At 37.5% G+C, this 21,722-nt stretch overlaps 1 protein-coding gene and 1 non-coding gene across 3 annotated transcripts; one reads left to right on the top strand and one right to left on the bottom strand.

Annotated features, from left to right (window-relative positions):
- Nucleotides 1–3,947: 3,947 nt before the first annotated feature.
- Nucleotides 3,948–13,944, top strand: LOC127127887 (eukaryotic translation initiation factor 4G). Of its 2 annotated transcripts, none has more exons than XM_051057160.1 (10): nt 3,948–4,046; nt 4,276–4,524; nt 5,298–5,440; nt 5,610–5,759; nt 5,912–5,979; nt 6,081–6,137; nt 6,409–7,533; nt 7,629–10,459; nt 13,059–13,253; nt 13,342–13,944. In XM_051057160.1, exons 2-10 carry the CDS (start codon nt 4,370–4,372, stop codon nt 13,670–13,672), a joined length of 5,055 nt encoding a protein of 1,684 aa, XP_050913117.1. In that variant the 5' UTR covers nt 3,948–4,046; nt 4,276–4,369; the 3' UTR covers nt 13,673–13,944. The 2 variants fall into 2 exon arrangements, with proteins under 2 accessions (XP_050913117.1, XP_050913118.1); XM_051057161.1 differs by having other exon boundaries at nt 3,995–4,046; nt 5,915–5,979.
- Nucleotides 13,945–17,941: 3,997 nt separating this feature from the next.
- On the bottom strand, nt 17,942–18,048 carry LOC127133475 (small nucleolar RNA R71). Its single transcript, XR_007807446.1, has one exon. It is a non-coding gene; the product is annotated as a small nucleolar RNA R71 (small nucleolar RNA).
- Between the last annotated feature and the right edge of the window lie 3,674 nt (nt 18,049–21,722).

Below are 21,722 nucleotides of genomic sequence, written 5' to 3'. Positions count from 1 at the left end.
GACCGAGAAGTGAAGAAGCTTCGTGGTAAGGAAATTGCCTTGGTGAAAGTGATATGGGACGGAGTCGCCAATGGCAATATTACTTGGGAACTCGAGGATAAGATGAAGGAATCGTATCCGGAGTTGTTCGTTTGAGGAATTTTCGAGGCCGAAAATCTTTTAAGTGGGGGAGAGTTGTAACAACCCAATTTTAGTAGTTAATTACTATATTATTATTATTATATTTTATTTTATTTATTTGGAGTGTTAATTAATTAATTGGTTGTTAGGTAGTATACTAATTGATTATATTAATTAATTTGGTGTGTTAATTAATTATTTAGTTGATATGAGATATAATGAATAATGGAATTAATTAACTTGGCGTGTATATTGAGTTGGTTTAATTTATTTGAATTAAATAGAGATATTTAAATATTAGGTCTTATTGGGCCTATTAATTAAATTAGAGGTATCATTCCTTAAGCCCAAATAGAATACTAGTATATAAGAGGTGAGGGGAGTGAGAATTGGGATTGATTTGATCATTTGACAACAATAGAGAAAGAGAAGAGGAAAAGTAAGGAGAAGAGGGGAAGAACAAGAGAGGAGCTAGGGTTTCCAGAAAATTGAAGAGGTAAGGGGGGAATCCTTATTATTATGGGTTAGTATGATTGGGTCAATGGGTAGAAGTATGTTTAGGTTAAAACCCTAATTTTCATAGTTTTTGAATTGGTAGGTTTTGATGAGTATTCTTGATTTGTGGTGGTTAATTGTGTTAAAACTGTAAATTAACCTTATATAATTAGAGTATTGTATGAGTTATAATTTTCTGAACGTTTGGCTTTTTACGGAATCGAAATCGGAGGTCCGAAAGTCCTCAAACGATGAAAAACGTAGAAAATTCTGCATTCTGTTTTTGTGTTAACCGGTTACTCACCGAGCGTTAACCGGTTACTTGCTTAAAAATCTGTGATTCTGTTTTTATGTTAACCGGTTACCCACCGAGCGTTAACCGGTTACTTGCTTGAAAATCTGCACAGGAAATTGATTCTGTTTTGCGTTAACCGGTTACCCACCGAGCGTTAACCGGTTACTTGCTGTGAAAAACGAAAAATTGAGATTTTAAAAGTTGTATTCAATTTGGAATGAAATCTAAGTGTGCGTAGTTGATAATTAACCTATATTTGTGAATGATATATTGTTATGAATGTGTATATGTACCATTGGTTGATAATTCATAGAGTTGAATTATGGTGATATGTGGAATGTTAAGATGGTAGAGATGATCTTAATTGCATATGTATTGGTATTTGTACATCCATTCATGGCATGGTCGGCTTCATAGTGGAAGCGGTGAAACTGTGGGTTCACATAGACGTTGATCCTTAATTAGAAATAGGCGTAGCATACGTTGATCCTTAATTGGAAATAGGCGTAGTAGACGTTGATCCTTAATTGGAAATAGACGTAGTGGCTTGGATTCTAGATATGGAATCGGAAAGCGGTGAAACTGTGGGTTCACATAGACGTTGATCCTTAATTGGAAATAGGTGTAGCATACGTTGATCCTTAATTGGAAATAGGCGTAGTAGACGTTGATCCTTAATTGGAAATAGACGTAGTGGCTTTGATCTTGTCCGAATCGGAAGCGTGGCTTGGATTCTAGATATTGAATCGGAAAGCGGTGAAACGTTGGGTTCACATTGAGGTACCGCATGCATAGAGTCACATGTCTTGCATTGAGTCACATTAGAGTTATGTGATCATCGAGTGTATGCATTGTTGTGATTGTGATGTGTGTATGAGATATGGTAATTGAGTTTGGTGATGTTTGAATACATAACTTGGCAAATTATGTGATTATGTGATAATTGTAGTTATGTGTATTTTTGGGAATATAGTATTAGATTTTAATATTGTACTCCTTGAGTTTTGATGGATGTTTGAAACATGTGAAATAAATGTTGATTAATATTATTTACATGGTTATACGAAGTGTGGTGAATTCCTTTAATTGTTGATTTAATCATTGTGCCTTATTATACTTCTTCATAATGATTTGAATTCTCACCCTTTCTGTTTGAATGTTACCTTTACATGGGTATCGTGCAGATACTCAGGAGTAGTATCGCTGAAGTAAGTGGAAGGTAGCTCATTCGAGATTTAGTCAGAGAGCTTCCGTATTCTAGTTTGGAGACTAAGTAGTGAGTCAATGCTCTGGTCATGTAACACGGGGTAGATTAGTAGTATTGAACTCATATCTTATTTGGATACGTATTATGTTATTACTTGTGAACATGTTTGATTGCAATTGCTGTTTGAGGTGCCATAGTGCCAAATATTCTGGATATGATTTTATTTTATCTTGAGGAGATTATTGAGAGATGATCATGGTATGGGACATGGATCACTTTATGAAATGCACGAGTATTCATTATTTTCCGCTGCGAACGCATATTCCTGAATATTCATGATAATTGAGATGTGTTATTTTAAATGACCAGGTGTATTGTATATTGATGATGAATGATATTTGGTTTTTGAAAGCTTTTAGTTTTGAAAATGTCGATGTGATGCCCTTTTGTTTATATGCGTGTTTATTTACTCTGATTATATGTTAAGAATTCTGGGGGAGAAAAAGGGGTGTTACAACCATCGCAATGAATCATATTTTCGAGATGCGACACTTGCATATTTGCGTGATCTGAGTGACATTCTCTAGATCCCGGTCTTGCAAGGAAAGCAATATGTGTCTAGGTGGAACATGTATCTTTGTCATATCAATGACATGTTGCTTCTCATCCGTGGTCAACCTACCAACAAAGGAACGACCTTCTAATCTATTAGGTAAACCATGGTTATGGACTCCACATTTTACATCAATCTTCCAGCCAAACCCATCTTTCTCCAGAGTCGACCTGATTTTAAATGGGCATCCACATTTTTTGGTCGTACTTTGGATTCCACTATTAATATCCTTGTATTTTCCACCTTTATCACAATCAAATATTAATTTGTTACTTCTCCCTCTCTTTCATGTATATCTGAACGAGTAATAATAACAATTACTTTATTATGGATTCCAACCTCTTTAATCCACCTTATCACCTCTTCTCGTGTACCAAATCTTTGAGTAGTTGAAAAAACACGAGAAGTATCTACACATATTTGGGGAAGAATTTCCATACCTGCACAATAAAAAATTGCCAAAAAAAAATTAACAATGCAAATTGGAAGTCTTCATAAAAGAGTTCCGGTACACATAAATAACAAATCTGGAACACATGTTAAGTGTTTCGGAACTGTACTTTTTTTTGCACTATACCAAAATTCTTCAAGAAAGTGTTTCGGAACACGTATCACAATAAACTTGATGTCTTCAACAAAGTGTTTCGGTTAAGAAAAAATACATATCGAAAGTCTTTTTCAATGTTTTTCGGCTGAAGGGTGCAGTTTTTGAAAGTCTCAATTGGATGGTTAAAAGTGAAATAGTAAATTGGTTAAAAATAAACAAGATAAAATTGACATTTTTAATAAAATGTAAGGGTATAGGTATCATTGTAGGGATATGTGGTATTTTTTTTTTGAATTTTAATAAATTCGAGCCTAATAATTTATTTTAAATTTTTTAATTAATATTAATTAATTAATTTCTAAAAAATAATTAAAAAATTTTATTTATTATATAAAATATTAATTAATAAATTATTCCCGTGGAAATGAAGGGATTATAATTTAAAAAAGAATTTAATTGATATACACTTACACTTCGAATTACGATCACTAATTTATTTAAAATATTTAATTTTTATTTTAAATATTTTTATTTTATAAATTTTTTTACGCTGACTATGCATAATAATTAATCTCATTTAAAAATGATTGTATTTTAATATTTGCTAGAAGATATTTTAATTTTAATTTTATTAACATTTATGTTTTAATTTTTTTTGACAAAATTATATTTTAAATTTGTTAAAACTCATTCTTCTTCTCTCACCAAACATTTTCTCTCTTTTTCTCTCTTCCCATTCAATCCTTCGTTCTCTCTATCATCGTCTCAGGTACTCTCTCTACTGCAAAACCAATAACCATTACTGAATATAAACCCTAATTTCACGCACATCACACTCTTCAGTTCATCTCTTCACTTGTTTCACGCTTCACTTTCATTGTTATTAATCTGTATTTTGAATTTACCACATGTATGCGCGAATGTTGATTAACGCCTTTGTTTTGATACTCTTATGGTTTTGACGATGATCATGATTTGATCTACTTGTTTCATTGCAGGGAAAACTGAGGGGAATAACCCCTCTTTTTTTTTCTTTTTCTTTTTTTTTTTGTTCTTAAATTTTGAATTTTGAGGAATTAAGGGTTTGGATTTATGTCCTTCAATCAATCAAAGTCCGATAAGAGTGACACTGTGAACCGACGATCCGGCCGATCCGCCAGCTTCAATCAGCAGCGAGGTTCCACCGGTGGTTCATACGTCAAGAGCGGCACCGGCGGGGCCGTGCCTTCTGTCTCCTCTTCTCGGAGGTTAGCTTTACGGTTTTGAAATTCATGTTTTGCTGTTTTCAGTGTGAGGTGGTGTAGATTTTGGAATATGATTATAGTGTTTCTGTGTAAACATTGCAGGATTATTGTATATGAATGTGTGTAGTAATAAAATTGTATATGAATGTGTGTACTAATAAAATCTTATGCAATTTTTTTTTTTTAGATTACTTATTTGTCAAAGAATTTTTTTAGTTATTTGTTTGGGTAAAAAATGGAGATAAAATTATAGATAAAATGGTTTAAATGAATGGTAAGACTGGATGAAAAATCATTACACCAAAATTCGGCATGCCTTTGATCTATAGGTAGGATTTAATTCACATACACTGTGTAAAGAATTTTTATACTGGGAGTAGTATTGTCGATGGCGGATGGCAGTCCATGGTCGAGAGCCAAAATCCCGCCATACTGGCCGCAAGGCCACAAACCGCTTTGCGGCGCTGTTATAGCAGAAAAACCTGCAGTGTTGACTGATATTTACCATTGTGGCAAATCCAAAAACCGCCATCTATACATGATTGGTTGTAACATGCTGAAGTGTAAAACTTTTACAGTGACTGCATGAAAATTAAACTCTTTATATTAAAGAAGTCATTTATTTGATTGAGTGATGAGGGATAAAATCGTTAATAAATGGTGAACTTAGAAGGAAAAAAGCTACCCTAGAACTTAGTATCCCCTTTATATAATAGGTAGATTTTAAGTTTCATTTTCCCTCCATTTTTATTGATATTGATTGTTGCTTTTTTTAGTTTTAACAAGAAGTCTAATAATCATGCACAAGGTGGACCATCTAGGGTAAACCCAACCCCAGCAACTTCAACTGTGCCTAATTATGCTTCTGCAGTTCGAGCAACACCGAATGGTTCCCATGTGCAACAGCCACAATTTCATGGTAAGCTTGGACCTGAGAATAGTTTCTTTCAGTGCTTGGTTGTGCAAGAATTACTTGCATTCCCTTTTATAATGGAAGAACCTGCTGTTTTTATATATGGATGGAAATTTAGTGTTTGGTAAAATGTGATTGTCTTTTGTGGACAATACTTATCTATGTTGTGTCATAGGAGGGTCTGATGCTTCAGTTACTAATGCAACTGCCAAGCCATCCGAATCATCAGCTGTACAAAGGAGCACCGGAGTTGTTTCTAAAGCTCCTATTTCTCAACCTCCCTCCGTGAGTTCTGGTTCAGCAGCACCTACAACTCCTGCTAAGGGTATGTTATTCCTAATGTAGGTTTTTATGTAGCATATATGATGTGGAATAAGGTTTTTGGTTTCATAATTCTTATATAGGGTCATAGTTGAAATATAACTTGTTCTTACCTATTACTCGTGAGAATGATCTCAATATTGCCATCTTCCCCAGTAGATGCATCCAAGGCTTTCCCTTTCCAATTTGGATCTCTTAGTCCTGGTGTTATGAATGTGATGGCAGTAAGTTTCTCATCTGCAAGTTACTTAACATACAACTGAAGTTTTGTATTACATAATGCATGGATTTAGGAGTTGATCATGTTTTGTTATAATATATGCAGATTCCTGCTCGCACAAACTCGGCTCCTCCTAATTTTGATGAGCAGAAGCGTGATCAGGTGTGCTATATATCTTTTTTCCCCCTTTCGTCTCCTTGTTATTTATACTATGGTCTAGATTATAGACACCCCCTGACACATCCTTTAGAAGGAAAGAGAATGTAATTGGGTATTCATGGATTATGACGCCACATAGGATATCCTTTTTCTGTAATAGAAGCTGACAAAGGAGTACATCTATATATTTTTAATTTAGTCTTGCTAAAGTTGACGTATTTTTTTTCATAGCAATGCGAGTATTTCATATCCTGTCTAATTTCATAACCTTCAGGCTCACCATGATTCTTTAAGGCCTGTGCCTTCTGTGCCAACACCTCCTGGTCCAAAGCAGCTGCCAGCAAAAAAGGATACAGGTGCCTTTGACCATAAGGCTGGGGAGACTCATACTGGTACAGTGGCAAAAAAGGATGCTCAAGTGTCACCTTTACCCCCAGCAAATCTAATGCAGAAGCCTTCTGTTATTCCTCTAGCTGGAATTTCAATGCCAGTGCCATATCACCAGTCACAGGCACCTGTACACTTTGGTGCTGCTAAGCCACAAATTCAATCTCATGGTATGTCAACAGCACCTCTTCAGATTCCTTTACCAATGCCTTTTCCAATTGTAAGTGCTGCACAAGTGCAACAACAGGTATTTGTTCCAAGTCTTCAACCTCATCCTATTCATCCACAAGGAATCATGCATCAAGTCCAAAATATAGGTTACAGTCCTCAAATTGGTCATCAAATGCCCCATCATTTTGGCAATATGGGTATGGGCATCAACCCACAATATTCCCCACAGCAAGGAGGAAAAATTGCTGTACCTCGGAAAACCACTCCTGTGAAAATAACTCACCCTGATACACACGAAGAGCTTAGACTTGATAAAAGGGCAGCTGGTGGTGGGTCATCAGGTGGTAGGTCTCATTCTGGCATGCTTTCTCAATCTCAATCTGTCCAGAGCCAGATTACAACCAATGCTCAGCCACCAAGAGTTTCCCGTGACGTGCCTAATGCAATCCCGTCAACTCTTTTAGGAGTATCTTCTGTATCTATAAAGCCAAGTGGTGGGTCTGGTATTGTAAACTCATCATTTGCCAATTCCAATATTTCTGGTGCTCAAAAAGGTGGATCTCCTAGTTCCTCAGTAACATCTAGTGATGTTCACTCTTTGGTGCCACCAAAAGGGCCTGAAATTTGTTCGGAAATCTCTTCCCAACAATCTACTGCTGCATCTGCTTTTGCTGAGAAGCTTACAACAGATTCCTTGTTGCCTTCTTCAACTGCTATTAGTGAGAATTCTGTTTCAGCTGTATCCAATATCGAAGGCAGAAACAACGAATCTCTTAGTAGGTCAAATTCTTTGAAGGATAATCAGAAGAAACTACAAAAGAAAGGCCAATTGCAGCATCAGGTACAAAAGTGGTAGTTATTCAAAAACCCTTTACCTAAAATGATCTTTGTATGTTTCAAGTCATGTAAATGTCCTTTTTATTTTTTTCCTCACAGGTGGCTGTGCAATCTTCTGCTGTGGCTAATAAACCTTCCCTAGCTGGTGATGGTTGTATCTCTGATTGTGTAGTTTCTGAAATTGTAGGAACTAAAACACCCTATTCTGCAGCAACTGCCAATGAAGATCTTTTAGCAATAGCTTCTGGCACAAATTCAGCTACCAGTGAGAGCTTGCCTTCTCCTGTTGAAGAGAAGACCAATGGTTCTACGCAGGTGTCTGCTTGTGCTTCAGCTGAAGGACCTGTTACTCAAGCTGTGGATAGCTTGAACAATCATAAGAGTGATACGCTAGATGTATTATCCCGAGAGGGTAAACAGCTGAGGCAGAACAAATTAGCTGGTGATAAAACTGAAGATGCCTCTTTAAGCAGAAACGGAGGTGTAGTTAGTAATGAAGCCACTTCTACAAATTCTGGCACATCAGATCATCAATCTTCTGGCCATCTTGAAACAAATTTAAAACATTGCAAAGATGGTTCAGAGGATTCTGGCACTGGCTCAGCCTCTCTTCTGGCAGCATCAGTTACTATGGACAAACCAGTTTTAGAGCCAAGTAAGGTAAAAGGTACATCAAAGGGGAAAAAGAAACGAAAAGAAATTCTTCAGAAAGCAGATGCGTCTGGGTCAACAGCTGATCTTTATAATGCGTATAAGGGACCTGAGGAAAAGAAAGAAGCTGTTGCAAGTTCAGAGAGCACTGCAAATGTTTCTACTTCTGGAAATTCGAAGCAGCTGCCTATCGATGCTGCTCAGCCAGCTGTAGTTGCAAATGAACAATGTGGGCAGAGTAAGGCTGAATCTGAGGACTGGGAGGATGCTGCAGACATGTCCGCACCAAAGCTAGAAGTATCAGATAAAACTCAACAGGACAGCAATGGTAGTGCAGTTACTGACAAAAAGTACTCTCGAGATTTCCTTCTAAAATTTGCAGAGCAATGCTCTGATCTTCCTGAAGGGTTTGAAATCACGGCAGACTTAGCTGAAACTTTGATGGGTTCTAATATTGGTTCTCATGTTAATGAACGCGATTCATATCCTTCTGCTGGTAGAAACACAGATAGGTCAGGTGGCATGTCTCGGATGGATCGTCGCGGAAGTGGCATTATTGAGGACGATAAATGGAGTAAAGCTTCTGGTGCTTTTCATTCTGATATGCGCTTGGATGGTGTTGGAGGTAGTGCAGGATCCCGACCAGGCCAAGGAGGTAATTTTGGTGTTTTAAGGAATCCGCGCACACAGACAACTATACAATATGGAGGGATTCTATCTGGGCCAATGCAATCCATGGTAAATCAGGGAGGAATGCAAAGAAATAGCCCTGATGGTGAAAGGTGGCAGCGTGCTGCTAGCTTCCCGCAGAGGGGTTTAATTCCATCTCCTTCTCAATCTCCTTTGGTGACGATGCACAAAGCTGAGAAGAAGTATGAGGTTGGTAAAGTAACAGATGAGGAACAGGCGAAGCAGAGACAGTTGAAGGGTATATTGAACAAGTTAACTCCACAGAATTTTGAGAAACTTTTTGAGCAGGTAAAAGCAGTTAATATTGACAATGCAGTCACTCTCACTGGTGTCATCTCACAAATCTTTGAGAAGGCCTTGATGGAACCTACCTTCTGTGAAATGTATGCCAATTTCTGTTTTCATCTGGCAGCTGCATTACCTGATCTCAGTCAAGACAATGAAAAGATAACATTTAAGAGATTATTGTTAAACAAGTGCCAGGAAGAATTTGAGAGGGGTGAAAGAGAGCAAGAAGAAGCTAATCAAGCTGATGAGGGTGAGGTGAAACAGTCTGACGAGGAAAGAGAAGCAAAACGATCCAAGGCTAGAAGACGAATGTTGGGTAATATCAGATTAATTGGAGAGCTATATAAGAAGAGAATGCTGACAGAGAGGATAATGCACGAGTGCATCAAAAAGCTACTGGGTCAGTGTCAGAATCCTGACGAAGAAGATATTGAAGCTTTATGCAAACTGATGAGTACTATTGGGGAGATGATTGATCACCCCAAAGCCAAGGAACATATGGATGTATATTTTGAAAGGATTAAATTATTATCAAACAACATGAGTTTATCTTCTAGGGTGAGGTTCATGTTGAAGGATACCATTGATTTGAGAAAGAATAGATGGCAACAAAGGAGAAAAGTTGAAGGTCCAAAGAAGATTGAAGAGGTGCACCGAGATGCTTCCCAAGAGAGGCAATCCCAAGCTGGTAGGCTGGGTCGTGGTATGGGTATTAGTGCAGCAAGAAGGGCCCCTATGGATTTTGGTTCAAGAGGTTCATCTATTTTATCCCCTCCTAATGCTCAGATGGGTGGATTGCCCACTCAAGTTCGTGGGTATGGTTCTCAGGACGTTCGTGGATATGAAAGGCAATCATCGTATGAGGCTAAGACACTGTCTATTCCCTTGCCTCAAAGATCTTCAGGTGATGAGTCAATAACCCTAGGACCCCAAGGTGGTCTTGCTAGAGGAATGTCCATTAGAGGTTCTCCAGCAGTTTCAAATTTTGCTGGCCCTAACAGTTATAGTAATTTACCGGAGCGCGCTTCATACAGCCCTAGGGAGGACTTGACACCAAGATATATTCCAAATAGATCTGCTGGTCCAACTGCTTATGATCTATCAAGTGCTCAAGACCATAGTATGGATTACCATAATAAGGATTTGAGAAATGCAGATAGGTTTCTTGATAGACCTGGTGTCAATTCACCTCCTGCCCAAGTACAAGAGACAGTATTCTCCCAGAATACCTCTTCAGAAAAGGGTTTGTCAGATGAGAAACTACAGAACATGTCCATGGCAGCAATTAGAGAATACTATAGGTACTGCACACTCTTCTTGTGTTTTCTATTCCCTTTGTTTAAACTTGTGATAATTATGTTTTTTATGAGAAGTGTGCTTTCTAGTTGGCTATTTATCATTTTCTTATTAAGTATAATCCTCAGTATGTTGAGCATGTCCAGATTCTTCATGGAAAATCTTTTGTTTCTTCTTACTTCAACACGTTCGCTTTTGTTAGTAAAGCATATTATAAATTACTCCCATTAGATAGATTGTTTTATGGTTATGGTTTTATTGGTACAACCTATCGGATCCTTGAGAGAGAACCAGTGTTACTGCCGGAGATGGAGGACTTGTGGGCTGGTTGAACCTGACGGACTTTATGGGTACAAAGAGTATCTCTGAGAAACATTTCCTCTACGATTACATGGACCCATCTTCTGTAATAGTTCATTTTCTTCAATCAATAATAAAATTTTCCAGTCTCTTAGTTTGGCTTCCTATCATTTGGTACAACCTATCGGATCCTTGAGAGAGAACCAGTGTTACCACTGGAGATGGAAGACTTGTGGGCTGGTTGAACCTGCCGGGCTTATGGGTACAGAGAGTATCTCTGAGAAACATTTCATCTAGGATTACATGGACCCATCTTCTGTTATAGTTAATTTTCTTCAATCAATAACACAATTTTTTGGTATCTTAGTTCGGCTTCCTATCATTTAGTACAACCTATTGGATCCTTGAGAGAGAACCAGTGTTACCGCTGGAGATGGAGGACTTGTAGGCTGGTTGAACCTGCCGGACTTTATGTGTACAGATCCAGTTGGCAAGGATTCCATAAGTTCAAAGGGCATTCATGAGCATGGAAGGTGGTGAGGGACTAGTTACACTGGTGCCAAGTAATCCTAGATCTAGATTCGAGGTCATTCTCCTTGGCTCTAATAAAAAGATTTGAAGAGTGAAAGTGGTAGTGTAACGTTAGTGGAAGACGGAATCAAGTTACATGCACTTGGTGAGATGAAAAGGGATGAACAAAATTTAAACGGTAATGGATTTGAGGTTGTACCTAACAGAACCAACTTACATGCTCGTTAGTCGGCCCATTCTAAGACAAGATTTGTTGGTGAACCAGATATGGAAGTACAGCAAATATTTCTTTTTGTGTTGCAGTCTTCCTTGCATACCCATCATTGCTGCGAGTACCTCAGGTGCACATTCCATCCTCTATGCAAGCTTCTCCGGTGTGTGCGGTCCTTGCTGCAACCCCCTTCGTCCCGTCAAAGTCATCGTCTTAAGCTGCTATGGTGCCCATGTCGCCTCTGTTGCAAGCCATTTTGGTGCGCATTATCTTGATGGGGAACCATTCTGAAGCTCGTGTTGTCCTTGTTGTGAATCCTGGATGAGCTTGGCCATGATATTCTATTAGCTAAAGCCTGGATGAAGTTGGATTTTTCTTTAAGAAAATCCTCTGGACCTCTAGTGAGTATGGGGTACTTCTCGAAATCCTAGAGGAGATTTCCCTGGATGCATTGGATGTCTCAAATAAGCTTGCTCCACATTAGCTCTAGTTGTGATTGATGAAGTCGTGGCCTCTAAACTTGGAAGAATTTAACAGCATTTCACCACCCAAATACACTGCGAGTGAGATTATGTGGATGACTCAATTGTTTGCAGCTGGCTCGGTAAGCTTCCAACAAATAGGACCCTTGGAAAAGGGCGTGGTTTTGAACTACTATTTTACAAGGATATTTTGGAGGACTGGTTATTGGTCTCCAGAGGTTTTTAAGCTTCAGGAGTTTACATTGTAGTGGTGCTTTGCTCTTTGATGTCCTGGTTGTTGCAGCTATTTGTTTTCTAAAAATGTTCATGCCTGGTTTCTCTGATGAGTTGCAAGTTGTTCATGCCAATGCTACACTTGTAACTGGAGAGGATATAGCAACTATGATGCTGCTTACGGAAGGAACAAATTTCTGGAAGCAGATATGAGATAACTCAGTGGGCACTCTATATTTTGTATGCAATTGGTCTTTGGTATGCTTTATGGCTTGTAAGCATGGCAATTCTGATTTCTTTATATGGCCCCCTCATGGTCACTACCTATGAGTTCTTCCGATTCTCAGTTTTCAACAGGGTCAATGTTAATAATCACGGCTATCTGTATAGTTTTTTTTTGCAAATATTTTGTTTAACTGTGATGCCATCTTAGAACAATACCAGGGTAATTGGTTCAAAAGGAGTCACAGAGCTCGCTTTCTGTGTTATAGCTCTGAAGGATAAATTTGTACTGTGAGGGGTAAGTAGTGTTAGGATACTGGGTTGGGGGTTTGGTCCTAAGCCTAATAAATGGTCTGAATAGGAAAGTTGATTAGAATTGCTGACATAGCAATTAGTGGGCATAAGCAACAAGTTATTAAGTGGAGGATAAAAGAAAGAGAGCATCATTAAGTGTCTTTTATATTAGAACCTTATAGGTTGGCCGGCGAGAGTATCATCTCTTCTCTGAAGATCATCTTCTATTAAACATACTTTGCATTTCACACACTTGTTTTCTAGTTTGTCTGCAGTTATTGTGGTGATTTATTTTCCAGTTGTCTTGTCTTTTCATTAAACAATCTGACTGTAAGTTGTTCTGCAATTCAGTGCTAGAGATGTGAATGAAGTTGTTTTGTGCGTCAAAGATCTGAACTCTCCAAGCTTTCATCCTTCCATGGTCTCTCTCTGGGTCACAGATTCATTTGAGAGAAAGGACACACACAGAGATCTTTTGGCCAAATTGCTGATGGACCTTGTGAAATCTCATGGTGGTACCTTAAGTCAAGCCCAGCTCATCGAAGGGTATAATTTATTTGATAATTTGGTTGTACTAGTCATTGATTTAACAACAATTATAATTGTTGCTTATATACCTGTTTATCTTTGCTAGGTTCGAATCTGTTTTAAGTACTTTGGAAGATGTGGTTACGGATGCCCCAAAAGCACCAGAGTATCTTGGCTGCATTTTTGCCAAAGCTATAACGGAGCATGTAGCCTCATTGAAAGAGATTGGGCGGTTAATACAAGATGGCGGATATGAATCAGGGAGCCTTTTACAAATTGGACTTGCAGCTGACATTCTTGGAAGCACCTTGGAAGTGATACAAACAGAGAAGGGTGATGTCTTCTTGAATGAGATTCAGACAAGCTCCAACTTGCAGTTGCAGACCTTCCTGCCTCCAGGACCTATTAAATCTCGCAAGCTAGAGAAATTCATTTAGGGGGCAGAAATGCTGACATTTTTTTATTTTTATTTTAGTTCTTTTAGAATACTCTAATTTGCAAAATTGTTTTTCGGGCAGTAGTGGTGAGATTTTTATTTTTGTTTTGGTACTTTTAGAATAATCAGTAATTTTCGAAATTGTTTTTCTTCATGGGAGCAGTGGTGGGGAGAATTTTATTCTCGGATTTCTGTCTAAATAATGTCTTCACTACTATTGTGAAAGGTACAGTTAAACATCATAAATTTTAGGCTGAGATATAATGCTTGTCATGAGAGGTTTAATTTTTTTAAGCAGTATTGTATCATTCAATTTAGCTGTCCATGAATAATCTGCAACATCATCAACGTCTAAACAAAAAGTTTATATAAAAATTCGGTTGTTTTTGGAAAACTATTTTTTTAATAATAAATTTTGAAAATTAGAAAAACTAAAATAAGTTTAGAGTGTTTTGATTTTTACTTTTGAAAATTTAGAAGAAAAAGAATGATCAGTTTTTATTAATGATATATTTTTAATAATTTTTGTAACTTTAAAATGTAAAAATAATGTATATCCAAATTCAAGAATGCAAACATGTCTCAAATAAAATTTTTATTTTCTAATTTTAAAAATAATTTTTAAAAGTAAAACTATAATAAATTTAATAAATTATTTTTCTTCTAAATAATTTACATATCTTATGATATATTTTTGATGATATATGATTAGACAATAAAATTGTTTCTTTTTATTTAAGAGGTTAAAGGTAATGCACTGTCAATGTAAAGAAGTATTACACTGACATCCAATCAAAGTATTTTATATTGTGAAATTATAATAAATATTTATTTTATTTTATTTTAAAATGATGATATTAATTATTTCTATCAAAGTGTTTTGGTTTTTAAAAATGAGAGCGTGAAATTGTGTTATTTTAACACGTCAATAGATTTTCTCTAAGGGCTGTGATTTAGGGTTTGGTCGTTTGACCAAAATTAGGGTTTAACACGTCGATGCTACTTTTAGATTTTGTGAGTAAATGCATTTTTGGATTGATTGGATTTTTTTCCGACTTAGATTGAGATTTGTTGAATTAGTAGTCGATTTTCCAGGAACAAAACACCCCTAAAACGTGCATCTATCAATCCGCTTCCAAATGATCATATGATAGATCAGAAGGTGCAAGCAATTGACCTATGTTGCGGTTGCTTAGGCCAATGTTAAGAATCAAAGAGCACGAAAGATAAATTTAGGCTTTTGAATCTCGTGTACTCACTGTTTTCCATTATCATGATTCTCCTCAATTCCAAGGGGATACAGGTACTGATAAGGCAAATTTATGGCTCAGAATCGTAGTAAACAATTGGCTAAACACTACAATCGTCCTCAGAATACTCGAGAGTTTTTATATCTTTGGAATGTGTGAAGTGTTTGTGTATGAATGTGTCGCCTTTATTGTTTGATTTGAAACTTTCCACCCCTGCTAAGGATATAATTCAAAATACCACATGTTTGCTCAAGAGTTTTTATCTAAAGGATGAGGCTCAAGAGTTTTTATCTCTATCCAATATTGAAGTGAAGTCAGACTTAAACATAGAGGGTGTTCACGTGGTTAAGCTATATCAAGATATTTTTCCAATATTGAAGTGAAGTCAGACTTAAACATAAAGGGTGTTCACGTGGTTAAGCTATATCAAGAGATTTTTCCAATATTGAAGTGAAGTGGACTTAAACATAGAGGGTGTTCACGTGGTTAAGCTATATCAAGAGATTTTTTCATTGGAAATTCAAGGATTACCACCCGTAAGGGAAGTTGATTTTTTCATTGATTTACTCTATAGGATTGGACCTATTTCAGAAGCAACACACCAGATGACAGTGACAGGGTTGGTTGAGTTGAACATCCAAGTGGAAGACTTATTGAACAAAGGTTTTATCAAGTCGAGTGTGGAACCGATGACAAAACTAATAAAAATGGATATATGTTTTGCATGGACTTGATCACACTGAAATTTACCGTATTTTCGACTCCGATTTCACATGCATTCTAGTTGTTTTATTATCATTTTGTTGTGTTATTGTTATGTTTTTCTTTGTTTACAGGTTTTTACTTTAATCGGAGCCCCGATCGAGAAAAGGAGCGAAAAAGAGCCTAAAACCCTAAAATTCAACATTTTGTTCTTATGGACTACCCAATGGCGGGCGCCACAGACCAAACCATGACGTGTCCAAGCTCAACTTCCCTCAACTCCCACGTTCTCCACTACATCCACTAAGGCGCCTCACTTTGGCCTTGTGGCGGGCGCCACAAGAGGAAAACAGTTTCCTCCATTTTCAAGTTGAAGGGCATCCAAGTCATTTCAATCTTTTTACTTGCTTATAAATAGAAACTCGAATTCACTTTTACAATCATCCAAACTTAGAGCAGAGGCAAACTCAGAAGCAACTTTGTTTCACTTAGGCATATATTCAGTTTTATAAAGTGGTAATCGCTTCACATAAGAGTGTTACCACAATTGTGTGATCAAGTCTGTGATAGAGTCTGTAATCGAGTTTGGAGCACTTTGGAAGGAAGTTAATCCTGCTGCCACTTTCATTTCCGCATTGCAATTTATTCAACCCTCCGATTGGAGCAGGTTTTTATTACTTGTCTTTACTTTATTTATTTTCCCGCACTTGTCTTTACTTTATTTATTTCTCGCACTCGCTTTACTTTCATTTATTTCTCACACTCGCTTTACTTTCATTTATTTTCTCGCACTCGCTTTAAGTTATTTATTTCCTCGCACTCGCTTTACTTTTATTTATTTCCTCGCACTCGCCTTTACTTTATTTATTTCTCGCACTCGCTTTTACTTTATTTATTTTTCGCGCTCGCACTACTTTTATTTACTTTCCGCACTCGCACTACTTTTATTTATTTTAATGCACTTTTACTTTACCATGTCCAGCTAAATTTATAAGGTTAGAATGTAAGGATCATAATTGAACCGATAATCCGTACAATTGTTCGTAGAAACACTTAAGGGCTATTTTAACTTTCCACTTAAGTTTTCCCGCACTTTAATTCCGTTGGGTAAGATCGAAAGCCGTCCAACGTCTTTTTAAGCTTAATTGTTTTTAACTATTTCAAAAACAGCGAAAGCGCTTTGTCTAGTTCATTAGGAGTTTTTAACATAAAGAAGAAAAGGGATTTTAAAACTATTTTCGGATGCATTTATAAGTTTAGAGTCTGGTTCGTGAGAACCTCTTTTGGTTAAGAAATCCAAGTTATAATACTTTTCAACTTAGTCAAGATACTATATTTCTTAAAAATAGGTTTACTACTCTAATGCAATGGACGCCTTTTTATAAGTGACAATAAGAGAGTTTGATTAGGGAGTACAACTCGGTTCTGAATACGCGAAAGCGACAGTTCCTGTTAAATCAGTTCTTTTCAAAGTAGAAAACATTGCCCGTAAGTAGCTCTACTAGCAAGTACTTGGATTATCAATTAATTACGTGAATTACATTCGACCCTGTCTTTATCAATTATATCTTTATTTCAACACTTTACTTTTCATTGCACACTCCAAAACACCTATTTCGATTGCCTTTGATAAACACCATAACGACAGATAACGATAGATTGACACTTGGTCTCTATGGATTCGATAATCTTTTATATTACTTTGACGCGTTCGTATACTTGCGAAAAGCACGCATCAAGTTTTTGGCGCCGTTGCCGGGGATCAATTTCGTCAAATTTCATTTTCCTGTTGTTATATCGTTTAGACTTAGGCTATTTCCCGCCGGTCAATGCGAAGAACTCGCAGCACCGGAAGTTTAAGCTTAGTATACCCTCTGGCGGAACCTGAACGTTACGCTCGCGCACGTTTATTCTTTCATAGAATTAAGAGAGCTATGGCCGAAGATTAAAACCAAAGACCTCTTAAGGACTTCGCTCAACCATCTAATGAAGAACCTAGTTCTTGTATAGTAAACCCAACCATCCCAGCTAATAATTTTGAACTTAAACCATCTCTGTTACAACTAGTGCAACAGAGACAATTCGCGGGTCTCACTACTGAGAACCCAAACCAACATTTAAAAATATTTCTTCAAATAGCAGACACTTTTAAAACCAATGGAGCTTCTCCTGAGGCAATACGTTTAAGATTATTTCCTTTTTCCCTCAGAGATAAAGCCCTATCATGGTTAGATTCCCTTCCATCCAATTCCATTACGACTTGGGATAACCTTAGAAGAGTTTTTCTTGCTAGATATTTTCCCCCGAGTAAAACCGCTGTTCTTCGAAACCATATAACTAGATTTACCCAAAACCAAGGAGAATCGCTGTTCGAAGCTTGGGAGAGATATAAAGAGTTGTTACGAGCATGCCCACATCATGGCTTAGAAAATTGGTTAATCATTCAAACCTTCTATAATGGACTTCATTACAACACAAAGATGACCATCGACGCTGCCGCAGGCGGCGCTCTGATGAACAAACCTTATCCTGAAGCTAGTGCCCTCATCGAAGATATGACTCAAAACCATCAATCATGGGGAGTCGAACGAGCGACAGTTGAGAAGAAGGAAGCCCAAGGAGGAGTGCATGAACTAAGCTCTATAGACATGATGCAAGCTAAAATGGACACATTGGCCCTCAAAGTCGAGCATATGTGCATAAACCCGAATACTGTAGCCGCAGTTTCGTCGGATTGTGAGATATGTGGAACCAAAGGACACTAACCTGCAGAATGCAGTCTATTAAACGAAACCCACTATGAGCAAGTAAACTACACCCAAGGGAACCCATATTCGAATACCTATAACCCTGGATGGAGGAATCACCCGAACTTCTCCTATAAAAACAATAACCCTATTCAAAATAATGCACCCCCGAGACCTAGTTATCAAGCCCCAAGATCAAATCAACCTATGCAACCTGTACCACCAAAACCGAGCCTTGAGAAAATTATGGAAAATTTTATCACCGCTTAAACCCAACAAAACAAGGAGTTCATGAACCAAAACATTCATGTTAACGAATTGATTACTCCGTTAGGAACCAAGGTTGACCAAATAGTTACTCATACCAAGATGCTTGAAACCCAGATCTCTCAGGTAGCTTTAAACCAAGCCCCTCATACTACACCTGGAGGACAATTCCCTGGACAACCTCAACAAAATCCGAGAGGACAAGCCAATGCCATTACCCTACGAAGTGGGAACACTTATGATGAACCACCAAACCCTAGATTGAGTGAACCCGAAACTTCTAAGGAATGTACCAAACTCACGGACGAAGTAAAGGAACCAGAGGAATCTGAAAACCAGGAAGGTCGAGAGAAAGGAGAAGAACCTAAAGATAAAACTTACGTACCACCCCCGCCATATAAACCACCTATACCATATCCGCAAAGACTCAAACAAACCCAAATCAATAAACAATATCAAAAATTTATTAAAGTTATAGAAAAACTTCATGTAGAAATCCCTTTCACAGAAGCCATCACCCAAATACCTTCTTATGCAAAGTTTCTCAAAGACATCCTTACCAACAAACGTAGACTTGACGATCCAAAGACTTTGGAATGTAATGCTATTTTCGAGGACAAATTAGCAAAGAAAGATAAAGATCTTGGAAATTTCTCCATTCCTTGCCTTTTGGGTAATCATGTCATCGAAAAAGATTTTCTAGACTTAGGAGCTAGTGTAAGCCTAATGCCTTTAGCGGTTTGTGAGAGGTTGAACTTAGGAGAATTACAGCCCACTAAGATGTCACTTCAGTTAGCCGATAGATCTGTTAAATATCCGATAGGCATTTTAGAAGATGTTCCTGTTAGGATAGGTCAGTTATTTATCCCTACTGATTTTGTTGTCATGGACATCAAAGAGGACAATGATATACCAATCCTTCTAGGTAGACCATTCTTATCGACTGCAGGAGCCATAATAGATGTCAAGAAAGGAAAGTTGACATTTGAGGTAGGTGACGAGAAAATAGAATTTATACTTTTGAAATTTCTTATGGCACCTGTGATGGGAGACTCGTGTTATGCCTTAGATATCATTGATGAATGTGTTAGAGAATTAGAACAAAAAGAAATTATAAAAACAATTAAGTTACCATCAACTCTCATAAGGGAAGATGACGACTTTAAGAAACCCTACATCGATGATAGCCTTTACGAATGTTTATCCCTTACCCTAGATCCTATGCCATGCCCTAAGAAACCAACCTTAGAACTTAAGGAACTGCCTAAGAACCTGAGATATGAGTTCCTCGATGAAAAGATGAACCGTCCAGTTATAGTTAGTTCTACCTTGAGCCAAAAGGAGACGAACCAACTTTTAGACGTTTTACGAAGATATCCCGCAGCCTTAAGATATAATATCTCTGACCTGAAAGATATAAGCCCATCCATATGCATGCATCCGATTTCGCTCGAAGAAGTATCAAAACCCTCTAGGGAACATCAGAGAAGAATAAACCCTATAATGAGTGATGTTGTTAAAAAGGAAGTTCTTAAGTTACTTGAGGCAGGTATAATTTACCAGATCTCGGATAGTAAGTGGGTGAGCCCTGTGCATGTAGTACCTAAAAAGGGAGGCATCACAGTCGTGCAAAACGATAAAGGCGAACATGTAGCAAAACGTTTAGAAGGAGGTTGGCGGATGTGTATAGATTATAGAAAATTAAATAAAGCAACTAGGAAGGATCATTTCCCTTTACCATTTATAGACCAGATGTTGGAGCGTCTAGCCAGACACTCTTACTTCTGCTATCTAGATGGATACTCTAGATTCTTCCAAATACCTATCCACCCCGAAGATCAAGAAAAAAACTACCTTTACATGCCCTTATGGAACTTTTTCCTACAGACGGATGTCGTTCGGCCTCTGTAATGCCCCAGCTACTTTCCAACGTTGCATGATGTCAATCTTCGCAGATTACCTAGATGGTATCATGGAAGTGTTTATGGATGATTTCTCGGTTTGCGGATTTGATTTCCACAATTGTCTTGCTAACCTTGAGAAAATCCTGGAGAGATGCGTGGAGGTGAACCTCGTGCTAAACTGGGAAAAATGTCATTTCATGGTAACCGAAGGAATAGTTTTAGGACATATAGTTTCCGAAAAAGGTATAGAGGTAGATAAAGCTAAAATAGAAGTTATAGAAAACCTAAAACCCCCCAAAACCATCAGAGAAGTCCGAAGCTTTCTCTAAAATAACTAAACCTTTAACCAGACTTTTAATGAAAGACACTGAATTCATTTTCGATGAAAAATGTAATGACGCATTTAATCTTTTAAAACAAGCATTAGTATCTGCACCCATTATGAAACCACCTGATTGGTCGGAACCTTTCGAGATAATGTGCGATGCTAGTGATTATGCAGTTGGAGCCGTTCTATGACAAAGGAAAGATAAAAAGTTACATGCCATTTATTATGCCAGTAGAACCCTAGATGCTGCCCAACTTAATTATGCAACAACTGAAAAAGAATTACTCGCTGTAGTTTTTGCTATAGACAAATTTAGATCTTATCTAGTAGGAGCAAAAATTACTGTTTACACCGATCATGCTGCCATTCGTTACCTATTAAGTAAAAAAGATGCCAAGCCCAGGTTACTCCGATGGATTCTATTACTACAAGAGTTTGATTTAGACATAAGAGACAAAAAAGGCACTGCAAATGTAGTAGCCGATCACCTTTCTAGGCTGGAACATCTAAAACCAGAACTAATACCCATAAATGATGATTTTGCTTATGATAGACTGATAGCTAGAGTAGAAACCATTGAAGATAATAACCTAGATCCTTTTGAGCACTCCCAAAATTCCTTAGCAATAAGTAACGTACCCTGGTATGCAAATTTCGTTAATTACCTAGCTGCTGATATAGTACCCCCTGATCTTGACTACCACCGCAAGAAGAAATTCTTCCACGATGTGAGAAACTTCTATTGGGACGAACCGCTCCTTTTCAAAAGGGGTAAAGATGGCATTTTTCGCCGTTGCGTTCCAGAAGAAGAGGTAAATAATATTATCGAGCATTGTCATTCTGCACCCTATGG

Source organism: Lathyrus oleraceus, chromosome 3 (genome assembly GCF_024323335.1).
Source record: "Lathyrus oleraceus cultivar Zhongwan6 chromosome 3, CAAS_Psat_ZW6_1.0, whole genome shotgun sequence".
Classification (NCBI taxonomy): domain Eukaryota; kingdom Viridiplantae; phylum Streptophyta; class Magnoliopsida; order Fabales; family Fabaceae; genus Lathyrus; species Lathyrus oleraceus.
This window is presented reverse-complemented; position numbering and strand designations above follow the sequence as displayed.

Bases quoted from the DNA above. Each gene is read 5' to 3' on its own strand.
- LOC127127887 (XM_051057160.1), top strand. From the start codon at position 4,370: ATGTCCTTCAATCAATCAAAGTCCGATAAGAGTGACACTGTGAACCGA. The intron at 5,760-5,911 runs GTATGTTATTCC...CATCTTCCCCAG, and splicing joins ACCTACAACTCCTGCTAAGG to TAGATGCATCCAAGGCTTTC. The intron at 6,138-6,408 runs GTGTGCTATATA...CATAACCTTCAG, and splicing joins ATGAGCAGAAGCGTGATCAG to GCTCACCATGATTCTTTAAG.